Here is a 12,657-nt window from a genome sequence, read left to right on the forward strand (position 1 = left end):
CTGACTTTGCGGATGAACAAGTCCAACAAGTGTCAGGAAGGTCGATGTGCAATTTATATAAAACCACATGACATAAAATAAGTCGATTGTAAATAAAAAATAGTGTTTGTATGGTATTGGCTGCTCTGGAGGATTTCCTCATTTGTAAAACATAGGCCTCACAGAACCGGAGGTGGATAAAATCCCCTAGGGACATGATGTCCAGTATGGGGATAGAGAGTGGCCTAATTAATACACTTAGGGAACTGCATAGCGACACCACGGCTAGGGTTCGATTCAACAGGGAGGGGGGACTGACCGATTCTTTTCCCTGCATGAGTGGAGTCCGGCAAGGCTGCATTCTTGCCCCTTGTTTGTTCTCCCTTTATATTAACAATTTGGAACAGTATCTGTTAGGTTTAAAGGCAGATTGCCCCAGGGTGGGGTCGCGTCATATTCCTGTTCTGCTTTACGCAGATGACGCGGTCCTGATCGCACGCACACCCAGGAGCTTACAAATCTTGATTGACGGATTTGTTAAGTTTATGGGTGCCCTAGATCTCTCTGTTAACCTGGGCAAATCCTATGTGCTCCTGGCTGGTAAAAAAACTACCTCTAAATTTACTTACACAATAGGAAGCCACATAGTAGAAGAGGTCAAAACGTTCCCTTATCTAGGTGTAACTTTTGATGGCGCCTTACAGTTTAACTCCCTGGTGGAGGAGCGTTGTAGTAAAATGATCGCTTCTAATGGGGCCATAGCAAGTTACGGCAGGAGGTTAGATAGATGGAGCCCGGAACAGGTGATGAACCTGTACAGCTCCATATCATGCTATAAAGTAATCTATGGGGCAGAAGTATGGGGCTTTGTTAATACCACAATAATTCAACGGGAAGAAAACAAATATCTAAAATCCATCCTGAGGGTACCACCAAGTACTTCTGGCTTCATAGTACATAGGGAATTAGGGAGGCCATACCTAGATGATTTGGTAAAACTTAGGCCAATTGTGGCCTGGTTAAAAATCTGGGCTAACCCTGATGCGTCTCTAAGCAGAGAAATTTTATCGGATTGTTTAGAGAGGGATAAATGTATGCGTATTCCCTGGCTCAATTACGTAAAGAACACTATAGAGGAACTAGGTTTTGGGAATCTCTTCACTAACCCTGCAACAATTGTAGCCCAGCACAAGATGCAAGTAAGGAAAGCTTTCCTAGAGCTGAAAAGTCAACGCAGAGCTGAGGCTGAAGGGTTCAAAAAGACAGTGAGGGCCCACAACCTGGTGAAGAGCGTTGAGGGAATGGAGCCATATTTGTATCTTATGCATAACGCACAGGATAGATTCTTGATGTGTCTTTTTAGACTGAACCTACTCCCATTTATGTTGGCATCACCAGCTGGATTTGCAACATCAATTGAACAGAAGGGATCCTGCGGCTGCGACAAAAGGTCTCCGCAGGATTCCCTTCATTTTGTTTTATTCTGTCCTCTCTTTACAATGCCCAGGCGCAAATTTCTTGTAAACGTTTTAAAAAAAGCTAAACTGGAACATGCCAGGGAGGCATTAGCCTTTTTACAAAAAGCATCGGACCCCTTAACACTGTGGTGTATAATGAATTTTATTAAGGTAGCGGTCCATTTAAGGCTAACTAGGGGAGATGAATGAAATGTTTCGGATTTAACTTTTTTAAAAGTGTTATATTCTTTCTTGCCTGTGTTCCACGTTAACACTAATACTTTTGCATATGGATCTTGAAAATTGTTTAATGACTTTTTATTCATGTAAATATGTGTGTGCTTTTATGGTGATTTTTAATCATCGAATAAAGATTCTTTGAATTGAATTGAATTGAAGTCGATTGTAAATAAAAAATAGTGTTTGTATGGTATTGGCTGATCTGGAGGATTTCCTCATTTGTAAAACATAGGCCTCACAGAACCGGAGGTGGATAAAATCCCCTAGGGCTCCATGAGGGCTTTGTTCACAGCTGCTGCTGTGTACAAACATTGGAATGTTGTTGCTCCAGGCTTTAACCCTTTCGATGCTGATGACGAGCTCAGCTCGTCATGATGCACGGTTGAGCTGTGCTGATGACGAGCTGAGCTCGTCATGAACAATGGGAATATATGAGTGCCAGCACAGGGGGGGGAAACACCTAGCAGCCAAGGTGTTAAACAGCCATTAGAAGCCCGGAGCACTCCATTGTCTTCCAGTGTTCTAATCGAGTATAGTTGTGCGATCTATTTCTGATCACAGGTCAATTATGAGGTCATATATAGGACTGTAATAAAGAGATTAGGCATGGACTATTAAACATAGGCTTTCATGTACAATAGGTAGATAAACAATATCCCCATCTTGAACTTACCTTAATTCTGACAGTTCTGGAAAAATTTCAGGTACATCTGGCATCTTGTAGCTAAACCCATTTAGGCCCACCTAGAAAAAAGAACAGAAACAACTGATAATAGCATAATTATCAATTTTGAGCCTCAGTGCACTGCAGATTATGTCATTCAACCTGTGATAGCGCTTCTGTTGAAGGAACAGGTATTGGTAGGTCTGCGATGAGTCCGTAGGCTGGAGCTGCAGGTTTGACAGTAGAGCAGTTTGGAGACGGAGGCAAAACTGTGTCGGTAACTGGAACAGCTCTATTTGCTTCCTGAGTTGAGTAGGGTGGATGAAACGTAAACCCCTGAGGAGCATATGGAGGCATTCCAGCTGGGTTACTATATAAACTACAAACAAACAAGAAACTCATCTTAATGAACAGGAATCAGTATTAAAGCAGTAGTCTACGAAGTCAATGTATACATTACAATCAAAATGATAGTTATATTGAATTTCAGGACCAGAAAATCTTTTCTTTAGATGAATCTGATATCAGTATTAAAAAATCCCCTAATGTTTCTATTTCAACAACAGAAAATGTCCAATGCATTACTTTTACAAACATTATAAGAATACGTTTACGCAAAACATACAGATTATTGATGCATCATTGATAAAGGATTCTCTCAAGCCAGTGTGAGAGAAGGGATTAAAAGCATCTTTAGAAAATATTTTGATACCAGCCTCATATAAGGTTAGCAAGTGACTTAGCTCTCTCCAGAAGAACCGAGGGCAATCATTTATTGACAGTGGTAGAGGAACAATTGACATAATGCAATTGTTTAGACTCCGACACAAGATTATCCGCTGCAGAAAATCGGGTAGGTGCTGATCAGAAATGGATGCAATGCTTCCTAGTCGCTGAATGGACTAACTAACCTGTAGCCTACTCAACCTTGAAAGCAGGGTGTGGACTCCAGCTTACCACTGGTTTTCTCTGCTCTGTATGCCTCAAGGCTCATTTGAGAAAGTATAGACTGCTTCATAAATGCGTATGGAGGTGTGCTATAGCATTATGATTAAAAAACCTAAAAATAGAGGACCATGATGATGAAGTGGAGAAGCAGCATGACAAAGGCCGCAGAGTGAAGGGAGGAGAGGCTCAGTCACATAAAAAGGAAGCCAGAAATAAGCAGTGCTTGCTTAGCCTTTCGGGCTCACTCCCGCTCTGCCCCCTCCTTCATCACCTCTCTCATCTCCTCTCACGCACCTAGCCGCACCCTTCGATCTTCCTCCCTCTCTCTCTTGCACATCCCCCGCTTCCGTAAAACCAGAATGGGAGGCACTCGGTTTTCGGTCCTGGCCCCCCAGTTCTGGAACAGCCTCCCACTCTCTATTCGCTCCATCCCCATTTACACTCACTTCCGTAAGGCCCTTAAAACTTTCCTCTTTGCTCATGCATTCTCTTCTTAGTTCTCCCGGTTTCCCTCTGTGAGCCCTGATCAGGTCCCCAGCGCCAGGAAGCCGCTTGGCCGCAGTGCGCTCTATTAAATATTTTTTTCATTTCAGTTCAGTATTTAAGACACTGGAATGCTCAGTATCCAAATCTGATAGCTGAACCATATTCACCTGGCTTCAATAGATGCCAGAAATTGGAGTAGTGAAGGTTATCCTCATTGATGGCCAGAATGGCATTAGTAGCAGTGTCAAATCTGAGATAAGGGCTTTAGCATTCACAAAATATGTTGCTTCCCTGCAACTACAGTTCTCCCACATTTATATTGTTAAAGGATTCACTTGCTTGAATCATTTCCCAATCTTTACGTCTTTATTAAATGTTTTATGCCAACATGTAGTTACCAATTCAGTACAATGTAAAAAGCAAAGTAGTGAAGGTAGGAAATTGGGGTGAACACTTCATAGGCTGTATAACACTTCGACAGAAATGGCAAATATACTTGAATAATTTTAACAACAAGGTTAATACCATCCCTAACATGAGATAAAAGAATCTAATAAGTCGCTAAAGATCAACAGCTTTAGATGAGGACCATATTTGAGTCCATTAAACAATCCCCCCAAAAAACAAGGTTTCAGTATAGGTACGCACTGCACTCCTCAGAGGAGGTATGATAGAAAAGGAGACCAGAGGTTTTTATATGTGGGATTGATCAGCCAGACGGTAGATTACTCTCTCATGTTATGCTGCCTGCACCATGTTATTGTGCCGGTCCTTGTGACTGGGAGGCTGGTACTGTCTCCATTTCCTCAAAACAGAGATTTTCACCACAGCCAGTTATGCAGCTATCATATCTTCATATGGCGAGATAAATCTTGAAGGTCAAAGGTATCATGTAGAAGGACCAGCGGGGGAAGAATCTAGAGGGCCATCATTCAAGTTATTCATAGTGCCCGCCACCGCAATCCAGAAGGTCTTCACTGATCTATAAGACCATATCAAATGTAGCATGCCTCCTCCAGCACTGCCATATCTCCAGCAGTCGGAGAGCCCTCATGTGCCAGCGTGCACGAGTGATCAGGAGGATGCATGAAGCCAACTGACGGAGCAAGCGAAGGACCTTAACTACTGGACTCAAGCTGTCATCTGAAACATCAGAATAAAACCCCCTAATGTCCAGTATCCTCTGCGAAGGTGAGAAAGCTCTGAGCGAGATGGTATCCAGTACTACCATTATGAACATGAGTAGTTAAGAGGTCTAGAGGTGAGATATGGCAGAATGATTGTGAACTCCAAAACAAACAAACAACAGGAAAGATAATGATGAAGCACCAGCCTGGGCGACATGGGTCGGATCAGTCAGTCATTCCGGTACATTAATTCCGCAATCCCCAAACGTCTGTGATGGGCTGCCACCAATGCTATCACTTTTCTCTTCAATTTATTTTAATTGTTTTATACAAAATGTGCCATCAGTGCATACATAGTAGTTAGCAGTGCATTAATCAACGTGGTTTACTTTAGCTACATTTGTTCCCACCCTCATACATCCGTCTAGTGTGGTCATCGTCTAAATCTAATGGAGGGGTATAATCAGAGTTCAGATTAGATCCCTTGATGTACAGAGTATTATTTGCACACAAAGGCACACAGCTGTGGCTAGTAGGAACAAACATATATAAGTATCACGCAAAAGAGTGAAAAAAATTCCTAGACTTGGCAGTCAGTACTTGTAAGTATCTAGGTCGGAATCAAGACGATATTCGGCCTCAGTATTAATAATCAACATCCAATTGTCTGGAGAAAATATAGAACAACTCATTCTCTTAGGGATTGATCAAGGGGATAGGGCAGGTTGTCTCTGCCACCTCCTGCCCCACTCCCTACATTATACACTAGGTAAAAAACTAGTCACAACTTCAATCTACCGCTCAGCCAGGGGTTTCGTGCATACGTCTCTGGAATCTTTGGTGTGCGATGCAGCTCCCTTGGTGTCTTGCTTGTGCCTATCGGATAATACAGCTCCCACACGATGGCGCAACACTCGGACGAAGCAAAAGACTTTAATACAAAACAAACAATACCTTTAGAAAAGGGTTTTATTTTACAAAATGCAAGGATTTTCTCTTTTAGAATAAGGCTTTGGGTTTTATTTTTCACAATGTTCACTAACAAAAAGGTTTTCCCAGATGCCAAATGCACAAGGTTCAAATACACAAAGATATATATATATATATATATATATATATATATATATATATATATATATATATATATATATATATATATATATATATATATGTTTATATGCAAGGAATAAAAACACACTACCATGAATAAACAAGCAGCTAATAAGAACAAAAGTTACTTACCTGTAAACTGTGGTTCTCCAGTATTGGTGTCTTTCATAGAATCACATGCTTGAATAATTCCCCGTCGTCGAAGTGGGAGTCCCATGGTACATAAAATAGTAGTAATATACATAATATATATATATATATATAAAACATCATACATATACTTATACATATAAATATAATATATATATAAATAGTTATAAAGAACATTTTATAAGTACCATAGAACAACATAGGCCCAAGAGGCCCAAAGGGAGAATTCACTTTAGTGACATATCCAGGTCATTATAATAGTCCACATTCCAGCCAATCAGGCAGCAGCACCCTCTAGAACCTTCTCCTCAGAAGCTCAAGCCCTCAGATTTTCGTAGCACCAAAGTGACCAAGAGTGCATGAGGAGAAGAGAGTCTCTGAGGGGAGGAAGGGTGAGTCTCATGTGAATCTATGAAAGACACCAATACTGGAGAACCACAGTTTACAGGTAAGTAACTTTTGTTCTTCTCCAGTATTAGGGTGTCTTTCATAGATTCACATGCTTAAATAAGAATAGAAAGCAGTACGCCAACACAAGAAAGTCATAAAAGGCAATAAGAACAAATGCAAGCAAAGAAATGCACATTTGAACATTGCATATATATGGAAGAACCTTTTATGACAGGAGGCGGGAAGCAACAGAGGCTCACCTTCATCTGAAGAGATTTCGTAGCACCGCTTGACCCACAGCAGTGGCTGCAGCGTCAGCTGTCTCCAGACAATAGGGCCTTGTGAACGTGTGCCTGCTGGACCACGTTGCCGCCCTGCAGATCTGATGTCCTCGTGGAGTGTGCTCGCACCAGAGCAGATGGAGGCTTGCCAGCCCGTTGATGGCAGAAGGAGATGGCAGAAGAAATCCATCTAGTAATGGATTGTTTAGTGACCGGATGTCCCTTGCGCATTCGTCCATAGGCCACAAAGAGCTGGTCTGATTTACGAAAAGCAGCAGTGCGTTGAATATAGAATTTGAGGCAGCGCTTCAAGTCCAAAGAATGAAGAGAGCGCTCAGCGGGAGACTGAGGGTCTGGGAAAAAAATTTCTTGAGAATGACAGGTTCATTAAGGTGGAAGTCTGAAGGAACCTTAGGAATAAATGTAGGATTCGTACGAAGTGTAACAGCGTCCCTGGAGAATTGAAGAAAAGGAGGCTGAATGGTGAAAGCTTGGATGTCGCTCACTCGCCTGGAGGATGTAAGTGCGAGGAGGAGGGCAACTTTCCAAGTAAGGAATGCGCTGAATCAATGGGCTTATAAGGAGGTCGGAGGAGCTGTGATAAGACCAGATTCAAACGCCAAACAGGTGGTAGACGCTGGATAGGTGGAAACATCCGGAACAGGCCCTTAAAGAACTGACGAATGATCCGAGAGGAGTAGAGGGACGTGGAACCATCATGGCGAAAGCGGGAAATCGCAGCCAGGAAGACTTTAAGAGTGGAATGCGAAAGTCCTGACTTTGCCAAAAGGAGGAAAAAAGGCAGGATTTGCTCAGGTGTGGCGAGCAGAGGATCGATTTTCTCCTTGTGGCACCAGATACAAAACTGTTTCCATTTCAGTTTATAGGTCTTAACTGTGGAAGGAGCGCGTGCATGAGCAAGCACCTCTCTGCACTCAGGAGCGATATTCAGTTGTGCAAACTCATTGTGCTCAGGTTCCAAGCGTGAAGCTGGAGAGACGCCGGATCCGGATAGCAAATCTGGCCCTGGCTCATGGTGAGCAGATGAGGCAGAGGACGAAGAAGAATCGGATCGCACTGGGAAAACAGAAGAAGATCCGTGAACCACGGGCGACGGGGCCACCTGGGCGCAATCAATAGGATGTGACACGGCTGAAGCATCATCTTGTGCAGTAGGCGTGGAATCAGAGGGATCGGCGGAAAAGCGCAAACGAATTTGCTCGACCAGTTGATCGAAAACGCATTCCCGCTTGATCCGCTGTGGGGATGCCGACTTGCGAAGCGTAGGCATTTGCGGTTGAGTGGAGTCGCAAACAGATCCAGCTCCGGCTAGCCCCACACGCGAAACACATACTCCAGAGTCGGTTGATGGAGTTCGGTACGGTACGTGAACTGCTGTTAGGTGGACACAATGTTGAATCGCCCATTCCCAGATCTGTTGTGCCTGTCTGGATAGCAGAAGACACCTCGTACCCCCTTGTTTGTTGAGGTAGTGCATACTGGTGGTGTTGTCTGTACGCACCAGCAGCGACTTCCCTTCCACCAGTAGCCTGAAAGATTTTAGGGCGAGGAAGATAGCCAAGAGTTCCAGGCGATTTATGTGCCATGTGCATTGATCTGCCGTCCATTTGCCCTTGACTGACAACCCTTCGAGGTGTGCACCCCAACCCTCCAAGGAGGCGTCCGTCGTGAGGGTAAGCGTGGGGTCTGTGTCCTGGAACGGCCGCCCACTTGCGATGTTTGGAAGGTGAGCCCACCATTCCAATGCGCCCTGAATGCGGGGTGTCAGGCAGACTTTGTGGTTGAACGACCCTGAGACTTGCCGCCATTGTTTGTCCAACTCCTCTTGGAGGACTCGCATGTGTAGCCTGCAATTGGGGATCAGTTGTATGCAGGATGATGCTATGCCCAGAAAAGATTTTAACATCCGGACAGAAGCGGACCTTCTTGAGCGTAGAAGAGCCACCATCTTGACTATGCGGTCTTGTCGCTCCTGCGAGACAAACACCTTCGCCAGACGAGAGTCTATCAATGCCCCCAGAAAGATCATTTGTTGTGCTGGACGGACAGGAAATTTCTCATGGTTGATGGAAAGACCCAAGGCGTGAAAGACAGGCAAGTCTGAGTGTGTTGTCTTGCTGCATGAAAGGTTTGAGCCTTTATCAGGCAGTCGTCCAAGTAAGGGTAGAACTGTATGCCCTGTAGGCGAAGAAAAGCCGCAACCGGAGCCTTGATTTTTGTGAAGACTCTCGGAGCGGAACGAAGGCTGAAAGGTAAAACCTTGAATTGGAAGTGTTTCGATCCAACTGTGAAGCGAAGATACTTTCTGTGTCTGTGATGGATTGGCACATGAAAATATGCATCTTGGAGGTCGATTGTGGAGATGAACTCTCCGGGATTTAGGAACTGTAAAATTTCCAGTAAGGTCAGCATCCGAAATGTTTGGGATTTGATGAACATGTTGAGGGCTCGGAGGTCTAAGATAGGGCACCATTCTCCTGACTTTTTCCTGATAAGGAAAAAGTGGTAATAAAAGCCCTTGCCTTGTTGTAATCGATGAACCACTTCGACAGCCCCTTTTTGTATCATAATTCTGACCTGCGCAAACAGTTCCTTCAAATGTGCTGGGGGAGAGCCATAGGAAATTTGAGAAATTTGAGAAATTCGAGAGCGTGGCCCTTTAAGATGACACCCAACGATCTAAAGTTATCTTTGACCAATTGCAGAAGTGCTGGGAGATTCGACCTCCAATCTTCAGAGCAGGAGAACACTTGACCCTGAGAAAGTCACTGTTTCTTAGAGGTAGCACCTCCTCTGTAGGTGCTCTTCCTTCGATAAGGCCTGGAATTGGATTGCCTATTTGGAATTTGATAGGAGTAGCGCTGCTTGTTTTCACCATAGGAGCAGTACTGGGAGGAGTCACGAAAATTGGAGGAAGTACCTCTGCCACGTGCTCCAGGAAAGGGCCGCTTCCGGTACTGGAGAGATCCCAGAGCCCGAGCAGTGTCCGTGTCCTTCCTGATGGACTCTAAGGCGTCGTCCACATGCTTGCCAAAGAAGGATTCTCCATCAAAAGGCAAGTCCAGCCCCCTTGCCTGTACTTCAGGCTGAAAAGCCGTAGCCTTAAGCCAGTACTGCCTCCTTAAGACTGCAGCACCTGCGAGCAGTCTGAAGCCCGTCCAGGAAATATCAATGGCGCAGTCAATAATTTCAGAGATCTTCTCTCCCTCCTGCACAATCTTATGGGCTTCAGCCCTGGAGGATTCTGTAAGTAGGTCAACCAAAACCATGATCTCTGACCACATCTGACGGTCATATCGTCCGAGGATGGCCAAGGAGTTTGCCGCCGTGACCGTCGTTGCAGCCATAGTGGTGAATTTCTTCCCAATGGTATCCAGGCGGCAACCCTCCTGATCCGGAGGCGAAGTCAACAGAGTTGTCGGGTTACGCGACCTCTTCTGGGCAGCTTGCGTAATGACCGAGTCAGCCTTAGGTTGTGACACAAGGCATGCCGGTGAATCCGCAGGCGCCATGTACTTCTTGTCAAGGCGCGGACGCACGGCAGTGATGAGTTAGGCCGTTCCATAAGTTTAAGCCTCTCCTGCCATATGAAGTCAATTATTGGGATGGTATGTACTTGCTTCAAAGATTGATCCTTGAAGTCATAAAGGAAGCAGTCCTGTTGTTTGACGTCCATAGGCAAGTGAAAACGTTTCGCGGCTCTCACCATCAATTTGTGGAAACCCCCAATGTCCACTGGGTGAGAAGCCAGGGGAGATACAGGAGGAGGAGACAGTGTCTGGGCCCGCTAGTTGTCCCAATCTGTAAGGACAGCGTCGTCGTCCTGGTCGGTATCATGGCGAACATCATCATCATCAGTACCAGGATCTGGAAGAACTGGTGATCTTGGCTGAGCAACAGAAGTGGCTCTTGTGCTTGAGGAGGCGGAGCAGGAGAATTCTGCGCTGAAGGTGGGAATCAGCGATTATAATCGTCTAACATGTGTTGAAGGTTCGATATCAAAGACACTGGTATTTGTGCCATAGGAACCTCGTGATCAACATCCAGCTGGTCATCATTAACTTGGAAGAGTAAACCCCTGTCATCAATGTCCTCATCCTCATAGTCCTGATATTTTATATTGAGCTCCGAAGGACTTGCTGCAGGACGAAAGGTGTCATCAACATAGAACCATCTGAAGATTCCTCCTCTGCAGACGCAAATAGTTGAGTAGGGGGGCGAGAATCACCTTGAAGAGGATTAAAATCCAGCGGACCGGGACGTTTTACAAATGAAGCCGTCACTACAGTAAAGGTTGTTGCAGTAGCTAGAGAATAGTGACCCGTTGACGAGCTCGTGGTCAAAACCGTCGTTTAGCGATTCGACAATGCAGAACCAGGCGTCGATGATGAACCGGAATCCGTCGACGGAGCCAGGACTTTTCCCTTCGATGGTGCGGCTGTCGTCAACGAGGTCTTCTTCGCCGTCGACGGGGCTGTCGGCGAGGAGGTGGTCGTCGACATTGAATTTGATGTCGACGAGGATACCGTCGACGAAGGTGGTACCGTCGACGAAGGTGGTACTGTCGACGAAGATGGTATCGTCGACGAGCGACGCGTCGGCGAAGCCTTCGTCGACGAATACTTCTTTGGCAAGGCCGTCGATGAGACTGATTTTTTCGCCGTAGACGGGATCTTCACAATGGAGGTTAAGGGTCTAACCTCTTGGTACGTCGTCGAGCATGTCATCGTCATCGTAGGCACAACGTCGACGGATCTTGTCATCGACGAGCGCGTCAATGAGCTCGTCGATGAGCTGGCGCTCGTTTTGGACGACGAGGGCACAGCTTGGGACTGCGACGCCAGAGAACCAGGTCCCGTAGGCGTAGAGGCCAGCAGATCCCGTGGGGAGACAGACTTTGGAGCGTCCACAAACTTCTTCCTTTTTAGGAAAGGAGAGGCATCTCAGTCTCCGACCCACGCTTAAGAGAAGTCTTGGAATGGTAGGAAGATACTCTCCACATCAGATATAGGATTATCTGTAGTCTTCAACTTCTGTAGCCACAGAAGGAGACGGGCCTTTCTATCCTTTAGAGTTTTAGAGGAAAATGTTCTGCAGAACTTGCAGTTCCTCACCTCATGGTCCGGGTACAGGCAATAGATGCACTTTTTATGAGGGTCCTCATGGAACAGGCATAGTTTCCCACAAGAAGAACAAGGCCTGAATAAAGATTTCTTAGTAGAAGACATTTTGTAGAAGTTGAAAGGTTTGAAGATAGAAGAAACTGAGCAGAGCTCAGGGAGACTCCATTCACACGACGTGCGGTAGAAAATCTAAGGGCTTGAGCTTCTGAGGAGAAGGTTCTAGAGGGTGCTGCAGCCTGATTGGCTGGAATGTGGACTATTATAATGACATGGATATGTTACTAAAGTGAATTCTCCCTTTGGGCCTCTCAGGCCTATGTTGTTCTATAATACTTTTAACATTTTCTTTATGATTATTTATATATATTATATTTATATGTATATTTATGATGTTTTATATATATATTATGTATATTACTACTATTTTATGTACCGTGGCACTCCCACTTCGACGACGGGGAATTATTCAAGCATGTGAATCTATGAAAGACACCCTAATACTGGAGAATATGAAATAAGACTCAAGCAAATATACTGGACATCCTGCAAGAGATCAGAAAGATATATGAGTACTTTGGAGGTGCACCTTGACTCACTCACACATCACAAAGAAAACACATGAAGTGATTAAAGCCAATGCCCAAATATCACATTGGCAATAATCAAAACTCAATAATTCAC

At 44.9% G+C, this 12,657-nt stretch overlaps 1 protein-coding gene across 2 annotated transcripts in view; it reads right to left on the reverse strand.

Moving 5' to 3' along the window:
• Nucleotides 1-12,657, reverse strand: part of VPS37A (VPS37A subunit of ESCRT-I) — a 391,970-nt gene that overhangs the window by 278,816 nt on the left and 100,497 nt on the right. For both annotated transcript variants that reach the window (XM_086962586.1, XM_086962587.1), the window contains exons 5-6: nucleotides 2,503-2,719; nucleotides 2,350-2,420 (exon numbers count right to left, since the gene is read on the reverse strand). In XM_086962586.1, the coding sequence (XP_086818712.1) occupies nucleotides 2,350-2,420; nucleotides 2,503-2,719 (288 nt within the window). The remainder of the gene's footprint in view (nucleotides 1-2,349; nucleotides 2,421-2,502; nucleotides 2,720-12,657) is intronic.

Source organism: Lissotriton vulgaris, chromosome 3_1 (assembly GCF_964263255.1).
Source record: "Lissotriton vulgaris chromosome 3_1, aLisVul1.2, whole genome shotgun sequence".
Taxonomy (NCBI): Eukaryota; Metazoa; Chordata; class Amphibia; order Caudata; family Salamandridae; genus Lissotriton; species Lissotriton vulgaris.